The sequence below is a fragment of the Exophiala spinifera genome (genome assembly GCF_000836115.1).
Source record: "Exophiala spinifera strain CBS 89968 unplaced genomic scaffold supercont1.2, whole genome shotgun sequence".
Lineage (NCBI taxonomy): Eukaryota > Fungi > Ascomycota > Eurotiomycetes > Chaetothyriales > Herpotrichiellaceae > Exophiala > Exophiala spinifera.
The window spans coordinates 2,976,082-2,994,086 of NW_015622514.1; the positions used below are offsets into that span (position 1 = coordinate 2,976,082).

General features: G+C 52.1%; 7 protein-coding genes across 7 annotated transcripts; 1 reads left to right on the forward strand and 6 right to left on the reverse strand.

Moving 5' to 3' along the window:
- Positions 1–433: 433 nt before the first annotated feature.
- Positions 434–2,199, reverse strand: PV08_03376 (uncharacterized protein; the record flags this gene model as incomplete). The annotated part of the gene is made up of 3 exons (XM_016377730.1): positions 434–1,291; positions 1,345–1,764; positions 1,819–2,199. The coding sequence occupies 3 exons, from the start codon at positions 2,197–2,199 to the stop codon at positions 434–436; spliced, it is 1,659 nt and encodes a 552-aa protein (XP_016239300.1).
- A 576-nt stretch (positions 2,200–2,775) lies between these two features.
- PV08_03377 (uncharacterized protein) lies at positions 2,776–4,908 on the reverse strand (the record flags this gene model as incomplete). The annotated part of the gene is made up of 4 exons (XM_016377731.1): positions 2,776–4,267; positions 4,345–4,518; positions 4,569–4,732; positions 4,828–4,908. 4 exons carry the CDS (start codon positions 4,906–4,908, stop codon positions 2,776–2,778), a joined length of 1,911 nt encoding a protein of 636 aa, XP_016239301.1.
- A 786-nt stretch (positions 4,909–5,694) lies between these two features.
- On the reverse strand, positions 5,695–7,356 carry PV08_03378 (uncharacterized protein; the record flags this gene model as incomplete). The annotated part of the gene is made up of 1 exon (XM_016377732.1): positions 5,695–7,356. The coding sequence occupies one exon, from the start codon at positions 7,354–7,356 to the stop codon at positions 5,695–5,697; it is 1,662 nt and encodes a 553-aa protein (XP_016239302.1).
- A 1,226-nt stretch (positions 7,357–8,582) lies between these two features.
- On the reverse strand, positions 8,583–9,034 carry PV08_03379 (uncharacterized protein; the record flags this gene model as incomplete). The annotated part of the gene is made up of 2 exons (XM_016377733.1): positions 8,583–8,789; positions 8,915–9,034. The coding sequence occupies 2 exons, from the start codon at positions 9,032–9,034 to the stop codon at positions 8,583–8,585; spliced, it is 327 nt and encodes a 108-aa protein (XP_016239303.1).
- An 893-nt stretch (positions 9,035–9,927) lies between these two features.
- On the reverse strand, positions 9,928–11,041 carry PV08_03380 (uncharacterized protein; the record flags this gene model as incomplete). Its single annotated transcript, XM_016377734.1, has 2 exons — positions 9,928–10,587; positions 10,745–11,041. The coding sequence occupies 2 exons, from the start codon at positions 11,039–11,041 to the stop codon at positions 9,928–9,930; spliced, it is 957 nt and encodes a 318-aa protein (XP_016239304.1).
- Positions 11,042–12,510: 1,469 nt separating this feature from the next.
- Positions 12,511–13,285, reverse strand: PV08_03381 (uncharacterized protein; the record flags this gene model as incomplete). The annotated part of the gene is made up of 3 exons (XM_016377735.1): positions 12,511–12,584; positions 12,645–13,122; positions 13,223–13,285. The coding sequence occupies 3 exons, from the start codon at positions 13,283–13,285 to the stop codon at positions 12,511–12,513; spliced, it is 615 nt and encodes a 204-aa protein (XP_016239305.1).
- Positions 13,286–16,342: 3,057 nt separating this feature from the next.
- Positions 16,343–17,501, forward strand: PV08_03382 (uncharacterized protein; the record flags this gene model as incomplete). The annotated part of the gene is made up of 3 exons (XM_016377736.1): positions 16,343–16,439; positions 16,496–17,217; positions 17,286–17,501. The coding sequence occupies 3 exons, from the start codon at positions 16,343–16,345 to the stop codon at positions 17,499–17,501; spliced, it is 1,035 nt and encodes a 344-aa protein (XP_016239306.1).
- Positions 17,502–18,005: the final 504 nt, after the last annotated feature.

The window sequence follows — 18,005 nt, forward strand, 5'->3', positions numbered from 1 at the left end:
GTCGAATCTATCTTGCTAGACGAACCTAGAGAAGGGAGAAGAAAGTAGAACTATAGTGAGACGAAACGGAGGCTTGAAGAGAAGATCCAAAAGAGTTGTGAACAACAAGTGAATCGCCAACTTACCATCGCGACCTTTCGTCAATAGGCAAAATGGGCCGGTACAAACGAGACCGTGACGCGTGGTGACTGAAGACACCGGGGTGAAGATTGAGAGGTGTTTGTCGTATTTCTGCGGCACCTTGAGCAAAACCGGTCAGTAACGATTGCGTGAATGGTGTGCGTAAATCCAGCCCCTGCCATCTGAAATCTGAATTGCAACTACACTAGAATTGCGATTTTGTTTGTCCCAAACCACTGAGAACCCAAATGTCAGCGAGAACAAAACAACAACAACAACAACAGCAACACCCATACAGTCCGAAGACACCACGTCAAGCAATCCAGAACCACACCCGTTCAAAGATGTTCCTTGGTTTCACCTCTGGCCAAGTTCCTTCCATGCGGTCAATCTCAGCTTTTCCACTCCACAAGTCCATCTCCTTCAGACGCACGAATCTTGTTCCCTTGACGAACTTGTAACCCAAGAAGAGACAGGCAAAGATTGGCATATCGATATAAGGCGGGATGAATGATTTCGCGCTAAAGCGACCGGGGAAGAAACAGTCGAATCCGTTGAAAAGAGCGACAATGAGGCAGAAGCAGACTGAAAAGTAAGCCAGGAATGGCTGCAGTGGTGACTTGTATGGAAGGCTGGATCGTGCTATGCCGTTATGCCTGAGAGCATAGTAGAAGCGCAGGTACGTGACACAGATGCTGGCCCAGACGATCAAGGTGCTCACGGCCGACAAGTTCGATATCCAGAAGAAGACATCGGTTGAACGAGAGCTCACATTGAGGTAGACCAGCAGGCTGAGGAGGGTGGGCGCAGCCACGCATGCATAGGGCACACCGAATCGTTCGAATTTGAGAAAGGCAGGAGCTCTGTGATCAAGAGCAGTGGCGTATAGCACTCGCGTGGAAGCGTAGAAGAATGAGTTACCTGCTGACCATGCAGATGATAGAATGACGGCATTGATGATGGACGGGAGTGCTGGGATTCCTCCATTGACGATCGCAATCACGAAAGGACTTGCTGCTGCTCCCGGGGCCGAGGTGTCGATTGCATTCAAGAGTCGAGGGTCCTTTGCTGAGACACACATGCCAATCAATAGCATCGTGAGACAATAGAAAAGTGCAACTCTCCAAAACACTCTGCGTACAGCTTTGGGGATATTTCTTCGAGGGTTTTCCTGTTTAGTGTTACTCCTCAGTCCCAGACTTGGTCAAAAGAAACAGTACTCACAGTCTCCCCGGCTGCGATGACCACCATTTCACTGCCTCCGTAGCTAAAAGTCGCAGAGATGAAGATTTTCCAGAAGGCGAGGAAGCGACCCAAAGCCCCAGTTTCGAGATATTCCAGCATCGGACCGGGATGATCCCAATATCGAAAGCCAATTCTGTCGTGGTTTGGGGCGCCACCGAGGGTAATGATCAACATCAGCAAGATAAGCCCAACGATAGTGGTCAGCTTGATCGCACCAAAGACAAATTCGGCCTCGCCATAGACGCGCACTGGGAAGCAGTTTATGGCCACCATTGGTATGAAAAGAATGGTAATCCAAACAGCGTTGGACACCGAATTTGGCCAGTATCCTATCACGACCGCCGAAGCGGAGATTTCGATGGGCACTCCGATTGCAAGTTGATACCAATAGTTCCAGCCCTAAAATGCATCAGCTAATAGTACCAGGCTGAGGTGTCTTGAAGTTTGACGAACCAGGGTGAAACCCAGAGCAGGGTCGACAAATCGTGCCGCAAACACTGGGACAGCGCCAGGAAGAGGCAGGTATGTGGCCATCTCGCCGAGAGAGTTGATGACAGCATAGAGGTTGAATCCCGTGATGAGGTAGGCGAGGAACGTGGATAGCGGTCCAGCGAGACTCAAAGCTTGGCCACTTCCGACGAACAGACCAGTGCCGATTGCGCCAGATAATGCGAGAAATTGAACATGACGGGACTTGAGTTTGCGATCAAGAGTGCCGACATTTCTCTGCTCGTGCTCCACGTTCTTGAGATCCTCGTCGTCCGCGCGGGTGTCGACTTCAGGATCTGCTACCTTGCCAGGCTCTATGTCTTTAGGTGCAGGCTCCATAGCCATATCAGTATGCTAGATCGTGACAGCTGCGCAATTGAAAGAGCGCGCAAGTGTCATGAATCACAGGAGTGCGAGGTAGTCTTAACGGTCTCGTAGATCCTTTGATTGTGTGACTTCGGATATCTGCGTTTTGTGTACCACCAGAACCAGACAGTATTCCACCTTGTTGATGTTACGCTGCAGTGTCGGGGAATTAACTGGTTGATCCTTGGGGTAGACAGTCATTAGACTATTCAAAACTTTGGGTGGGCCTGTAAGCTGATAGGATCGGCGGAGCGACCGACTGGCTTGTAAAGAGGGGTCTCGCATCCCACAGGGGGCCGAAGGGGAAGATTTGACTGCCCCGGACTGAAATCCCTGTCCACAAGATTGATAAAGGGTATTATCTTGCGCCTTGGGTCACATTGATGGATAAATAAATCGTATAGATTTTACCATATCAGTCTTCTCCCAAGACAGTTCGAATCTCGGTGCCGAAGTATTCGTGCCAAGAATACTATATGGCTTCAGTGAACACAGTCTTATTCCAAAAAGCCAAGGGAAGGAATTCCTCTGCGTGCGAAGTCTGGAGGGGATGAATCACGTTCCGCCCTGCGAGAGTCGGTGCGGCCGTGGAGCGCCTTGTGCCGGGCTCACCAGGCGAGGCACGTCACCCTGATGCTCTAACTCCTGGAAGGATGTGTTCAAATATTGTCGCGCCTCTTGTACCGACCTTGAAGTCTGTGGTAACTGGTTTAGAGCCTTCGATAACGTGCTTCCCAGATACTTGTAGATCTCAAGCTTGATCTTTCCGTGCCTGAACTCTCGGCTGATGACCTTGTTCATGAGCTGTACAGCAGCAACAATGTGGTGAGGGTAAGGGTCGAGCTGGATAAACGAGGCTGTGATCGTGCGCGGACGTTCTGAATACTCGGTATCGTCCGCCGGCGCCCTTATTGTCAACGTAGATTCCAGCCCGAACTTGAGCGCATTGACAACTTCTTGCTCGGCATCGAGTCGTTTGTCTTTCAACAAAACAAGCAGATCATCTCGCTCAGCTGCCTCGACGGTATCCACCAGCATCAAGATGCCCAAGTGATAATGTAGCATGACCTCGTACCAATTCAAACGTTCCACTTGGCTGAGAAAATGGAGTCTTCGTTCGCATGAGCTCAACAAGGGCCGAAAGGCATCCTGGAAAATGTCCGCAGCTTCTGTGAAAGCGTCCCAGGCTTGCTTAACTTTGTCTTCCTCTTCGCCTTCGCGGAGTGCTTCTTTGAGGACCGCGATCATCTTGAATACGAACACCTTGCAAGCTGCCGCAGCTGCCACTATCTGAGAAGCAGTATCATCCGACACTTCAAACGTCGAAGTACGCCAGTCTTTAGTCCGCGTTTGGAAGGAATGAGCGCCCGTGCGTAAAACTCGCCATGCCGACTCGGACCCTACACCGTGCAAACCTGACGAGAGTGACGAGCGAAAGTTCAGGGTAAGGCTAGCAGAGGTGTCGAACTCTAACGCCCCCCAGTAAGCTCGGCTCTCGCCGTTCAAGAATGCCTCGCTGATTGGAAAACTCTTCGGTTTGGAAGTGACCAAGGAAGCCAAGCCAAATGATACTTTCGACCCGCTGAACTGACAATTACGTTGCCGCTCACGAAGACTTTGTACTTGTTGTAGAGCAATTTGAAGGCAAACTTGCCCTGTGAGGCCGTCCGTCTCTTCATCCTTGGACACTCCGACGGGGATCGGCGTCAGGCCAAAAATGAAAAGCGTCAGGACTGAGCGGTAAGAGACACGGTTGATGACTTTGAGCATGTCTCGCCGAGACGCGCGCCACAATTCGCGGACCAAATCCTCTTGAATAATATCTGCCCGTTCCTGCTTTGGTATCAGGTGCAGCCATTGTGAGGCAAACGATCGAATGGCCAGTTTCAGGGAGTCCTCAATCTGACAGTTTCTCTCAAGTCGCTGGCTGAGAGGCGTAGCCGCAGCATCTTCCAGGTTGCGTGCTTCCCAGTCCTGGTCTATGGCAGCGTCGAGTTCGGCAAAGAGCTTAGAGGGAGGGAACACAACATCGTAGCTAGGATCCCAACTGTACGTGCCACGTTAGGGAGAGAACTCTAATGACTGGAAAGCAGGAAGAATGAGTGCCATCAGGCTATAGCGTACATGAAGGGGCAGCAGTCGCGGCCCAACCAGAAACCAAATATCTGCTCCCAGCAAGACTCGAACACTTGCTGGAACCACGACCCGAGCGAAATGCTCACGCTGTCTAAACTCGTCTGCGGATTTGTCGGAGGGCTGTTGACTGGAATGGCAGCGCCCGAGTCGGACGAGTGAGTTCTAGCTTCGTGTCAGAAACGATCTGGACCTGTAAAGTTGCAATGCCCTACGGTGTATACCCTGCAGAGGGCTGGAAGATTGTACGAGCCGATGTGGTGGCAGCATCGACACTGGCGCGAACAGATTCCGGTGAGGATGAGGCTGCTCGTTGGGGTGAAGCATCAGCTTTGTTACGTCGAGGCTGTCTGGCCGGCTTCTTCACATCCTTGATCCACTGGCGTCACGAGTGTCAGACTTTTCGTTCAGGTTGCATTGAGAAGACGACGACAATCAACGTGTGATGTGAGTGTCAACTTGCCTCAAATGTACAGGGCCTCCGCCGACGAGTGCACCTTGAGCAAGACCCGTTCCAGTCGGGCTGAGCCGGGTCAAACCCAACTCTGGCAGCATCACAGGCTGCGTGTATCAATCAGCGGGTGCCGTGACTGTGCGTATGGCTAACACATACCTAGACGAGAAGTGCGGCATGCATCGCAGCTTGAGAACTGTGTCCTGCGTGGTCCCGGGATGTTGCGCATTCTAGCTGACAGGAATGCTGATTGCGCGGCAGATTGTCCGTACCATCTCACGCAGGCCTACGGATGCGTTGCAGTCGTGCCACATCAGTCTTGTCGGTCGAATTGATCCATTTTATTTCGCATATCGAACCACGAGTTAGGTGATGCCTCTGAGATCTCGCCTGTTAGACATCCTTGTAAGAATAAGAACCCCGGCGACCGGACGAGGAGGAAGATTTCGCCGAGCACTAACTAAGTTAGTTAGCCTGAGGTAATTATGGAGTAGCGGCCGCCGGACAGATGCGATGAAGAAATTCTTCTGTCTGACAATAGAGATGCAGCCTCAATGCCCGTACTTTGTATGCAGGAGGGTAACTGTCTAGGCCCAGCAAATCGATAATATTATTTGTCAGACAATCAACATACTCCGCAGAATATTTGGCCTCCGCCCCGTGTGTGGGAGAGAGAGACTAACAAGGTAGTAAAGTATAGAAGACTTTCGAACAAATGCCAGCTTGTCGCCAGGAAGCTGATTGTAACCCAGTCCTGATGAGATTCGACTGCGTAGAACATCCGGCATGCAGGGCCCCCTGTGACACGTTCCATCATACTAGGTATTCATTGAACATGGTATGGACAAATATGTATATACGAGTTCATTCATTCACTATCGTTTCTGTCATGTAGAGATCTCCCTGAAATAGACGTCCCAGTTCCATTTTGCCCGAAGCACTGCTAATCCTCCACTTTGAGTCTCTACCGTTCGACCTCTTCCTCGGTCATTACAGTCCGCAGTGGTAACAGGTTGATCCGACCAATCTTGTGGTTTCGGGTTGAGATGGTCATCGGCGTCGTCTACAAGGACAGTCGTCTCGCGGATGACTTCCATTGCTTCCTCATCAGGTGGTCCAAAAGTCCACCACATCCCAAAATGGCCATTGGTGTTTCTGGTGGCCAGTGCGGCTTGTGCATTGTGAGCAACCCATTTGTCATAAGCAGCGCACCGCGCAAGGTGGTAATCATAAACGTCCCGGTCAAAGTCACCAGAAGCTATCCGTGCAGCGAGGAACGACTCCTCTTGAGCCCATACTGGCCTGCAGAATTCCGACAGATGATGGAAGAAAATACCCTTGAAGGTTTGACCATTTTGACTACAATAGCCACCATGATCGCAAAACTCCTCCAGGACTCCGCTTCGCCCCAGGCCACTCCACGCAGAGTCGTTATTTGGCCAGCCAGTGGCACGAATCACGCTTTCAACCAGCGCATGACCATCGTCCAGGTAGCTTCGTGCTCCGGTAGCAAGCCAGAGACCCCTGCTGGCGGACAAAACGACACCCTGGTTATATGTGTAGACCATCCGATTGAGTTCATCGCACTTTCCGGTACCTGGGTTGATGGTACCATTGGGATAGCGGTGCCAGCCTGTAACGTGAAACCCATCTTGGTACATTCCCGCAGGGCTGCGCATCTGGCTCTCCATGAGCCATTTGTAGCTTTTGATCGCATTCTCCAGATATACAGGATCATGTGGCTGGGCGGAGCCTTCCGAACCTTGCGCCACGTAGGGTGAAGTGTTGTTATCTCCCGGAAAATACAGGTACATCCCAATGCTCGCGGCGGCGAACAACTCGTTAGTGATGGCGTTTTTATAGGGCGTGAGATAGGGGCTCCAGATCATGCCGCCACCGCACAGTGATTCATCCCAGCCAGACGCTGCCAAATCGTAAAAGATGCGAGCCCTATGCGCCGCCATAGGGATAAATTGCAAGCCATGCCATCCGTTATTGTGTCGTAGAAAGTCCCAATGTTTCAAGGAATACATTTCAGCAAATTTCAGGTTCTCGAGCCAGCCGAGAACCACCCAAAGCATGTCGTCGTAAGCCTGATTCCGTAACCCAAAGGCGTTCTCGCCAAAGTAGAAAACTGATGTTTGGGCAAAATATCGATCAATGATGTTTTGCATGACCAGCATATCAGCGCAAGTCGAGGTCGCAGAGGCGTCCAGCGAAGATACAATGCTTCCCAAGGTTGCCGACACCTGAGTTCCCATGACAGCAGAGGTCCAATCAATGGCACTTGGCCAGGTCCCTGAGAACAAGTCAAAGTAGGTGTCCTGCATTACCTCCAACGCATCGAGCATATCTTGTAGAGTAGATGGAAGATCATTCTTCCAAGATTTTGTAGGGACGTCTTCTCTTTCATCTGCGACCAAGCCTATCTGGCCGGGGGTTTCAACCGGAGAATCAACGACGGCCGCATAGGTATACCGTTCGACAGACCTCGGCTCCACAAGCCTGAAGATCTCGAGGAAGGCGAAAACGACAAGTGAAGGTCTCATTTTGGTGAAGATGTTGTATTCTCTATCATCGCCGTGGTATGCTGATAGTAGGAAATGGTAGCAGGGGGGAGGGGAAGCCCAGCGACCTCTCTCGAAGGTATCAGCGTCTCATCGCAGGAAAATGTCAAGTCTAAACCGCTGGACACCACGACAGGCAAGCCTCGTGATCGGACTCACTCGAATAAAAATGCCAGAGAAAAAGAGGCGGCGTCAGAGTCTTGCTCGATAAGTCATATGGCAGTGAAAAGCCGTCAGAAGTGCAGCCGTTGGAGGAGGGAAGTTGGAGAGGGGAACAGATGGAGGTTGCGTGGGTGTAAGCGCAGCCATGTCGTTGGGTGGAAAACTTGGTGGCGGCCCAGGGAACGCGAGATCTGGGCGTCGGAGCCTTGCCGACGCATTGTACCTGGGGCCTTTGTAGCCTATAGGTACCTAGGTAGAGCGTGCTGGGCACCTCTTTGGTGGGCTCATTAGCCTGACTTGGCCTAAGTGGTGCGCCTAAAACCCTGCGGCCATCACTTAGGATGCTAAGACAGTACCCCGGACGAACTTCCCCAAGCGCACGGGCGCTTCCAGCCTGTCAGTCAACGTCCGCATGACCACCAGCACGAAAAAGTCTTCCGTTTTCAACTTACACATATCGAAACTAGCCAACAAGGAGCCGCCCGAGGTGTGAGACATCGGAGGTCACTGTCATTCGAAGATAATCATCGTGGCTAACGTTCCTACGATCTACTGAGTCAGACAACTCTTGACGCTCATTGCAACCCCTCCTTGCCAACACCAGACAGTCGACCTGAGTTAAAGGGTCTGTTGCTTCGCCTGGACAAAGAGCTTTGCTGCGAACCCCAAAACTGTAACAAACTAAACGAGCATATGACTGTCAACCAAGTCCATGGTGAAGTCCGTCCCACGTCGGATTTCTGCAGGTTGGCAGGGACAGGGATACAGGATACAGGTGGTGTAGGAACAGGCTACTCACCGCTTGATCAACCAATTTGATGCCTCCAGGCAGAGGAGGATACAAATCCCCATCATAAGCGACTCTCAACAGCCTCCAGAACCCAGGCGCGCCACCTTGAGCCAGAGCGTCATTGAAGAATCTGTTTCCAAACCACCGAAATGTCCCGCGTCAGCCGCAACCCACTTATCACCGCTGACCTGGACCCTCGCGAGGATCCAACGAAACAGTTGAGAGAAGAGCTGGACGTCTGAGGATTGTAATGGACTTACAAAGCTTTCTCAAGACCCCAAGTCTCCGCTGGAACCGCCGTCTCTCTAAGCACGGTCTTCTCGCCCTTGAAGCCTTTCAGACTATGCACATGCCGTCGCGGCACGAAGAAGGCTTCATCGCCCGCGTTGAGCACCGTCGTCCCTTTCCCCTCGAGGCTAGCTTCGATGCGACCCTCCAACACGGTCAAGTATTCATCATGATACTGTTAGTGCCAAGGTCAGCATCACCATCTATCTCGCAGGTCGCCTGGGCTTCTGGGTTCTATCGATTGAGAACCAAAGTCTTGCGAAAGCGAGAGCGAGAGACAGGACAAACAGAGAGACCGACCTTGTGCCAATGCGGCGGGACCTGAAAGACATCAGACCCTTCCTCGCCATCGTACACCGTGTCCATGACATACTTCTCAAACGCACCATCCGGCTTCTCCTTGTCGACCTTGATGTGCATGACACAGCCCTACTCGTCCTCGGTACCCCAGATTAGCAAGTAGTGCTGCCGACTAGATGTGGCTTCTGGGATGGGACTGAGGTAAGCAAGGGGTCAAGAGCTCGTACCTTGCTTATGTCCAGTGTCTTGATAGTTTCATATGACGCCGCCATCGTGAACCATCAAACAACTTTTGTAGCAGACTCTTTGAGAGAGAAAACGAAGGCGACGAAGTCATGAATCAATGACTTCTTCTTCTTCGTCGCCTTCAAGCTGACGTTCCCGTCTGAGGACACCCTACGTAGGGATGAAGGACAGTCCGAGTTATCTTATTTGCTCGTGCAGGCGATCACGGGTTTCTGCCTGTGGCTAACGGTTTACCCCTCTCTTCACCTTTCCATATGCCGGAGACATGAAATACTACTCGTAGAAATATCTCGCTTAGACGGCCAAACGGCAGGAACCCGGCTGCCTAGGCTTACAGAGTATATGATGGAAACTGTATGCCTGCCTCGACGCGGTCTTTCGATGTGTAGCTAGCTTATTGACCAACCCCTAAACAAAAGTACACGGCCGTGTACTGACCTCAAACTCCAGACCCACGCCTGCGGATTACGAATACGAGTACGACTGCCGATGCCAGGAGAAATCACCGTCTCGGTCGAAAAGACAGTTACCTGTGAGGGGAGGAGGAACTGGAAGAGGAAGAGGAGAAAGTGTTGTCATGTTGATCTTGATAGCTATTCTCGTTCTTCGACCGCCCTGACTGTACGCCTGTTGTCAGGGAAGGAGACGGGGAGACGGGAGTGTATTCCTGAGAATCCCGTACGAAGGTACCAAGGTACCTGGTAAGGTGATAATACTGGGCATGACCAGCACCACCTTTGTGGGATACACACCTTCCTGCGCACGCTCTATCGAGAAAAGTTATCGTACGGCGCCTCATCCTTGACACCCTCCCAGATCTCGTCGATGCCCTTGCACGCCTTCTCGCTCAACGGGCCCTTCTCCAAGCCCTTGAGGGTCTCTTCGAGCTGCTCCTTCGTGCTCGCGCCCACGATGATGGCGTCCCCGTAGCTCTTCTTCAGCGGCGAATTGAACGTGACCCAGCGGTAGGCCAGCTCGGCGCGGGAGCACCCTTCCTCGTTGGCAATGACCTCCCACTTGGCCAGGGCGTTCAGGAACGAGTCCTTCAGGTACATGTCTCGATACATGCCGCCGAGGGCCTGGGCGCTGAACCGGCCCGCGCCGTCCTTGACCTGCTGCGCCGTCTTGGTCAGGAACCCGCCGGCCATGGGCGAGTAGGCGTAGAAGGCGATGCCGAGCTTGCGGAGCGTCGGGAACAGTCGCGTCTCCTGCAGTCGCGTCACGGGGCTGTAGTTGCCCTGGTACACTGTCGGGAGCACGTAGCCGTTCGCCTTGCACGCGTCGTAGACCTTTTGGACGTCTTCGGCCGAGTAGTTGGACAGACCGAAGCGCTTGAACAGCCCGAGCTTGTACGCTTCGTTCACCCCGGCGACCGTGTCTTCGATCGGCGTCTCTTTGTCGGGGGCGTGAATGTAAAAGATGTCGACCTGTAGGGGGAACGGATCAGCACAACCAAAACCCAAAAAACATGCCACTTGAAGTGATGGACGGTAAAAGTCAAAGTTGAGAATGAGAGTCGGCAAGACCCTGAGGTTCTGGGGTACTGAGGTACCAAAGCACTGAAGGAGTGGCATCCTGACATACCTGTTCCACAGCCAGCTTCTTGATACTCTCCTTGGCCGTGCTGACGATTTTGTCCTTGGTGGTTGAGCCAGGAGTCCATCCACCGAGCCACTTGGTGTCAATGGTGAATCTCTCTCCGGCCTTGAGCTCACCGAGCTTCTTCTCGGACTCGCCATAGAGCTGCGCAGTGTCGATGACCTTGGCCCCATGGGCCTCGAGAATATCAAACACCTCCTTGATGGTGTCATCGTTCTGCCAGTACTCATAGTTGCCTAGGGCAGCCCCACCAAAGACGACCTTGAGTCCGTCCGATGCCATGGTCTAAAGGTCAAGTTGGTTAATTGGACGACGATCGTGGTCTGCTTGAAGTAGAAGGAAATATAGTATTGCGGGGGGAGGGAAGTAGTAGGTACGGATGTGCCTCGGAAAACAGGAGAGCGTCCAGCGGCAAGTCGTTAATATACCTGAACTGCCGCGAACTGTCAGTGATGGGGCAGTCCAGGTACAAAGACGCTGGCTTAGTAATGGATCTTGATAGTGAGATGATGAAATACGAGGCGAGTGGAGAGAGGTGGAGGTATTAAGTCCGCGGCCTCATCCCCGTTGCGCATACAGTGCTGTGCAGAGGAGCTTACGGCCTTTACTCGTAGAACTTGCTCGAAAACTCAATCGAATCGTGTGTGCCACATACGTAGTTAAGCCTGGGCAGGCAGTATAAAGGTGTGTAATCGTTTATTGCAAACAAACGATGTCCATTCTGCATCACGGGCGTACTCCTTAATAGCGGCGAGAGATCTTTTTATCGCGTCGACGAAATATCCGTTGCCATTTGGGGCCTGGCGGATCGGCGAAACAATCTCTCCGGCCAGCTCGGGGCATGGGCACAAGGCCCACAAGACTGCGGACAAGGCTGAAAAATGGGCATCAGGCTGGCACCGCGCGATGATCAGCATAACTACACATGTTTGGGCTTGACAAGGGTCGAGTCGCTGCTTAGGTTCGTTCTCACCCATGATGCTTGTGCCACACACTCAACCTCGCTCCCCATCTCGAGTAATTCCTAGCTAGGTAAAAGGAGTCCGTGTCTCACGTACAGGTCACGACTACGGCCACGACCACGACCACAGCCTCAATGCGGATTGTGCTTCCCCAAATCTGTTCCATCCATGGCAACAACGGCGCCTACAATCTTCGAGCTCTAGCGCACGCAGGTCCCTTTGTAGCGATTTCTTCTCTCTTCCATTGAACCTTCACCATCGTCAGAACGGAAAGCCAGCGGTGTGTGCGACGCTACGGCCACATACAGTGCCCCAACTCAGGCCATACCCATATGCAAAATCATAAGGTTGTTCAAATTGTAACTTCTTCGCGATATATATCTTCGATTATGCCTTGTTCTGTAAGCACCCGTCGGCCGCAGGCCAGCGGCACGTCTTTCCCAACCAGGTTCGAGTTCCATCGGTTACGAGCATTGGTCTGACAAAGACCACCACGTTGGTGATTTCTAGTGAGTCTATCCAACCGCCGGCCAGGGCTGGGCCTGGTTCCAGGTCAGCCCGCTGGCGATATGACCTGCAGGACCAAGCTTAGCTGCACAAATTGTAGACGTCTTCCCTCCCACTCTCTTTCGAGGCAACCGTGAAAATCCAAATCGCAATAAGTGAGGACGATAAATGAACGCGTGTGATAGGAAAATCGTCATGATTCGAGGAAGAGTGACCTGAGTACATCAGCCTCGAGACAGCCAGTGTACCCACGTGAGCTGGATCTGTCGCCTTGCCTTGCCGCTAGTGGTCGCGGTTATGTGGTAGTCGCTTCGTGGCTCCCTGGTAACTTTGTGGTGTATTGTTTTGTGGCTTCCCTGGATTGTATCATCCATTAGCAGTAGTTGAGGTTGTGTCAATCTGTCGCAGCCACTTACCTGATTGTTTCCTTACATGTCTGCTATCATTGCCGGGAAAGGCTGTGCTCCTGCTATCACCGCTCCATGTTGCTGTTGAAATGTTCATGTTATTTTGAGGGGCCGAGACTGTGCGGCGGTGGAAACTGTCCTCTGGGAAGGTGTCTCTCATGAATGTCTCGAAATTTGGCAATCTTTGTGTCTGTGTTGCTGTGGTTCGCACCGGTAAGGTTTGTGGGCCACTACTAAACTTGCGGGATTGCTCTTGTGGCGACATGGCAGGTCCACCTGTGTTTGACGGCGGCGAAGGGCTGTTTGATGAGGCTGTGGTATCACTAAGCTCCGAATCGTCATCCCCGATCTCATCGGGGCGACGTCCCTTTCTTCCCGCTTTCAGGTGGTGATGATGCAGACGGCATGCCAGAACTGTTTTATCCAGTCGCCGTGCAATCTCTTTGTAGGGAATTTTCTGAATTCGGCTTTGGAACAGATACTTTTCCTGGTGCAACGTCAGCAAAATGATTCCTGAGGTTGGGGTTGGGTCCAAGGCTTTAAACCTCTTCCTCCGTCCATCCGCGTATTAACCTGCCCTGACGAACCTTGTCCCTCCTGAGCGGGTGCGACGACCTCGCGGGTGCATCTGCGTTGCCCGAAGATGACATCGCACATGGCAATGCAAACGACAGTGCTGGGATTCAATGAAGAGTGACTGCGAGATTGAAGTTGTGTGAGGAGGGGAAGTGCGTAGCAAGTCAGCAGGGAGGTATCGGAGAAGCTGTGGCTCTTGTAGCAAACTAGAAGAAAGATTCTTCCGCAATCCTTTAACTCTCTGGATCCATACGCTGTCGACAGCAGTCAAGGCACAATCAATCTGCCTTGTCGAAATGCAGAGGCGGAATCCATGCTGGCTCAGTTTATATGCGACCATTCCGCGGCCATAGTGTTGAAAAAAAAATCATTGAATTGATTCACTGTCTAGTTGGATCGCCTGGCTGTTGTGAGGGGACGGGTAGCCGCTGATACCGCACAGGGTGGCTTGCATTAGATGTCTGGAGTCACTATACCTACACTGGCTATAGGCATGACAGGGATGACAGGCGGAAGAACAGTGATGGGGTACGAGGTGGATTCATGCTCCCAACCCCATGAGCTATATTATGGCCGTCATCAGAGCAGCCCATAGCTTTCCTCCTGGGCTACATGGCTCAATGGGCCGGCGATGCCGAAGCAGCGACAGTGAATAGTTCGATAGACTAACCGGTAAGCATCACAGCCATAGAACCTGTCTTGGCTGGTAAACGCTCCTGCAGGTTCTCCGGCCCGGCAAGGTAGCTGTCGAATACACTCAGCTCGACCGGGAATGCGTACCACGACCGGCAAACCATAACGCTAGTGTCCGTGAGTTCTGCGTGAGTCTCCCGAGATGGAGGGTCGCCATGCTCGACAAAAGGCCTGCGCAAGTCTGCCTTAAAGACCTGGTCGGCGAATTGGGGGGCATACTGTGGTCCAGCAAGCGCCAAAGCCCGCGGCGGCTAATTCAAAGTCGGCGGAGCCACAGAAGAGGGAGAGAGTACCAGCAGAAGCGACTGGCTAGAAGTGCTGTAGTTGTTGCAGTACTGCAAATCTCGCAGCACGAAGCCACAGCCGATCAATAGTCTCCTTTGGGCACACGTTCCGCAGGTGGAAAGGCTGGACAAGTGCCCCTTTCATGCACACTCGAGCATCCAAAGACAGGGTATGCCGCATGGTAACGTCGCTTCCTTCTCGGCAAGGCCCTTTCTTCCGGCTGTCGCAACAGGAGCAGACGATCATGCGCGTTGACCTGGTAGAACGAGGAACTGGTACTGCCCAACTTGTGTTTGGCACCGTGACAATCTTCATCGGGAGGAGTCAACGACCATCTTGGGTTTCTGACGCCCTTTGTGAGCTCGGTATATCTGTAGACTCGGAACAATCTGTGTGCACGATGCTGGTTGCGAGGTGTGCCTGGTGAATTTCGTATGTCAGTGTTTCCTTGACGAGGATGGAAGTCAGGTGCAACGACGGAGACGCGTCGGAACGTCGAGCTGACATCGGTAACGCGGCTGGCTACGAACTGGTCGCATCTTGGGGGCGGAAAGTGGGCCATTCCTAATGACCACGCCACCATGTACTCCTGCAGCTCAACAGCCTACCATGTCAATCTTCCGTGTGATAGAAGCGCAGGTGCATGCATCGTGTACTCTTCCGACGACTCTGGCGCCGAGGGCCAAAAGACCAAGCTTACCAAAAGTGGCAGACACTGTGCGAAGTGAATCGTCCATCTCCTAGGCCACGGTGAGAAATATTCCATCTCGCGCCTTTGGGACTGGCAGGATTTGTACAATGGCACGGTGCGTCATGAGCAAGACCTTCTCGAAATATATACAACTGGTAAATGTTTATGTCTGGAGGAAAGGTCTCCATAGGCATAGAAGCAGACCCAGTAGCCTGAGATAATGCCGTCCTTCGGTGGAAACAGTGTGTCTCATTGACAGCGTCACAAAAAGCGTTATTACAGTCACGCAGTTGACTGTGAGCGGTATCTTGATGCGACCCGAGCCCTCTTTGCCAGCCTTTATCGACGCATCACCTTGAAATCTCCTCCCTGAGTTGGGCATAGTCTGCTGTAGAAAGTGCCAGCGATCTCAACTCGAAGAGGGTCGCGCAACTGGGCGAGATATCGGAATCTCAGACCTTTCGTAGTGCATGCTTCGTCCCGGCAAGCTAAGGGGTTCATTCAATCCCGGTAATACCAGTCTGGATCTCGAGATTCGGGCCTTGCACAGGGAAGAGGATGGCAATGCGGTAAGCTATAATTGTGCACTCTTGCTGCATTAAGTAGCATATAAGGCACTGTCACATTGGGGAGAGCCGTATGGTCGTGCCGCGTGAGTAGTGCGGAAATGACCGCATGATATTTTCTATCTGAGCAGCTGTCCTCAATCGACCTGCAGGATCAATAGCTTCTGCGATCAATGGTGTGCTAAAGTAACGACGGTCACGGCTGTAACCATGGTGGTTACAACAGGCTCTGTGAATTCGGTCATGGAACTCGTAGAGATCGAGTGCTTGATGAATCTGCGTAACTAACCCGCATGCAACCGGGTAAGAGCTGTCTGTCCACAAGTCGTAGCGTGATGCAAGAGTGTGCCCATCACATAGAAACGGCTTCAGGACTGGGGCGAGTCGTGTATGGATAAGGTCATGGACACGATCCAGCTCGAAGCGTCGCTAGTGCATGGAGGCGTGAGATGCTCATAACACAACACAAGTCCATTCCAGACGACGGTAAATGGGGTGCAAAGGGGAACGAAGTAGTGACTGAATACGAGGGAGAAGCAATCCAGGAATCGTGAGAGAGACCTCTCGAGATGAATGTGGGTGATGGCCATCTGAGATGCATACGAGTACGAGCAGTTTGTTGGGAAGATGAGAGGAGATGAGTGCCTGGATGCGGCAAGTGTCCCGAGACACGTACGTTCTCCTATTATGCCTCGCCAGCAGGCTGCGCAATTCCACCACCTGCGATGAGGAAACGCAGTTGACACGTCGTTCCTTGTGATTTCTCCCTCGTCTTTGCTTTTGATTTCTGGCTATCCCGTGGCCTTGTCTTATCTGAGTGATATTTACTTCAGCTTCTCCTTTCTCCGCTACGTAGGCACCACTTGGCCTCAGCTGGTGATGTCTACTCGGCAACGATGAGTTTCAACGTCTTCCGTATCTTGGGCGATGTCTCGCACACGGCCTCAAAATGCATTCTTATCTGGGCTATCCACTCGAATAAGAGCGCCGAAGGTTGGTGTCAACGGTTTTGGGAATCGAGCACATGCATCTGACTTGCTATCAACCAGGCGTTTCACTCCTTACCCAGATCCTCTACATTGCAGTCTTCTGCACGCGCTATCTAGACCTCTTTTGGGTATCGCCGGCTTTGTCGTGGTGGAATTTTGTGCTCAAGAATTTCTATATCTGGTCGTCGATATACATCATTGTGTTGATGACCAGGGTATATGCCAGGACACGTGAGCAAGAGAAGGCTTGGAAATGGGGTGCATGCGCAGCTGGTGCATCATTGATATCCGCACCGTTGATTTCCCTCATCTTCAACGGCTGGGCACGCAGTACTTTCAGCGAAGTGCTCTGGACTTTCTCAATCATTCTCGAATCTGTCTGTGTCCTTCCACAGCTGATCCTCCTGCGCCAAACAGCAGTGCCCACGGTGATTGACTCTTTCTATTTGGTCACCTTGGGTTCTTACCGAGCATTCTATCTTCTTAATTGGATCTACCGCGCGTTCACTCCATCGAAGCCCGAAGCGATTTCGGTCATCTTCGGTATTGTTCAAACGGCATTCTATGTTGACTTTGCGTGGGTATACTGGACGAGACAAAGAGTCAAGTTGAGAGGTGGCGGCGTTGTGGATGCCGACGATCTGAGAAAAGGATGGTTGGTCAATCGCGTCTTCAAGCAAGGTGAAGATCCGACAGAAGAGGACGAAGCCGAAGCAGGCACCAGGGAGCCCAATGGAAATGCGCAACCAAAAGTCAATCGCTGGGGCCCACGTGGCATCTCCGTAAGTAGCCCCCTCTTATGCTTGAGTGCTGCCCGAAATTTGTACCTGTCTCTAACTGTGACTTTCAGATTTCCGCCGACGACACATTGCACGAGCATGACAAAGGAAAGAGAGCGGTGAAGAGCGGAGATCCCGAAGCTGACCCAATGCTTACTTCAGGCTCGTTCCAACCGGACCCGGAATCGTTTGAATTCGGTGACGAAGACGACGATGCTCCTCAGTTGGACGATCCAGGTAGCAAAGTGCTGAACAGCAACGAGGAATGGCGTGCTAAGTCCCCCTGACGCAAGTGGTCTCTGTATAATATTTGGGTCAGCTCTTGAATGGGTTTGATCCTTTTTCCAGTGGGTGGCCATCTAGAAATTGTTTACGCGTCCATCCAAAATTGGCAAGACTTTTAACTTTGCGGTACATGTACTCCGGACACGGGCTATGTGTGGTTGAGGCATGTGCCTGTTGCTGCATTGCGTCAAGCCATAAACTTTACATGATAATAACCGCTGGGAAAGAATCTGGTCGGTTCTTCGGCACATTCACAGGCTCCTCTTCTGAGTCAACATGGCGTCGAAGAGGGCGAGCGCTTTTTATGAAGGAAATTGTGCATCAGCTTCGAAAGCCTCAAGAAAAGGACGGCCCCCGGAAGGTCCATGGAATGATGTCAGCAGCTGATCTTAAAGTCCCCTAGTTGGGACTGAGCCAATGAAAAGACGTAGCGAGCAAATAAGAATGGCACTAGATTGGAACTAATGCACAATGACGGAGACGAAGCTTCTAGAGTGCTAATGCCG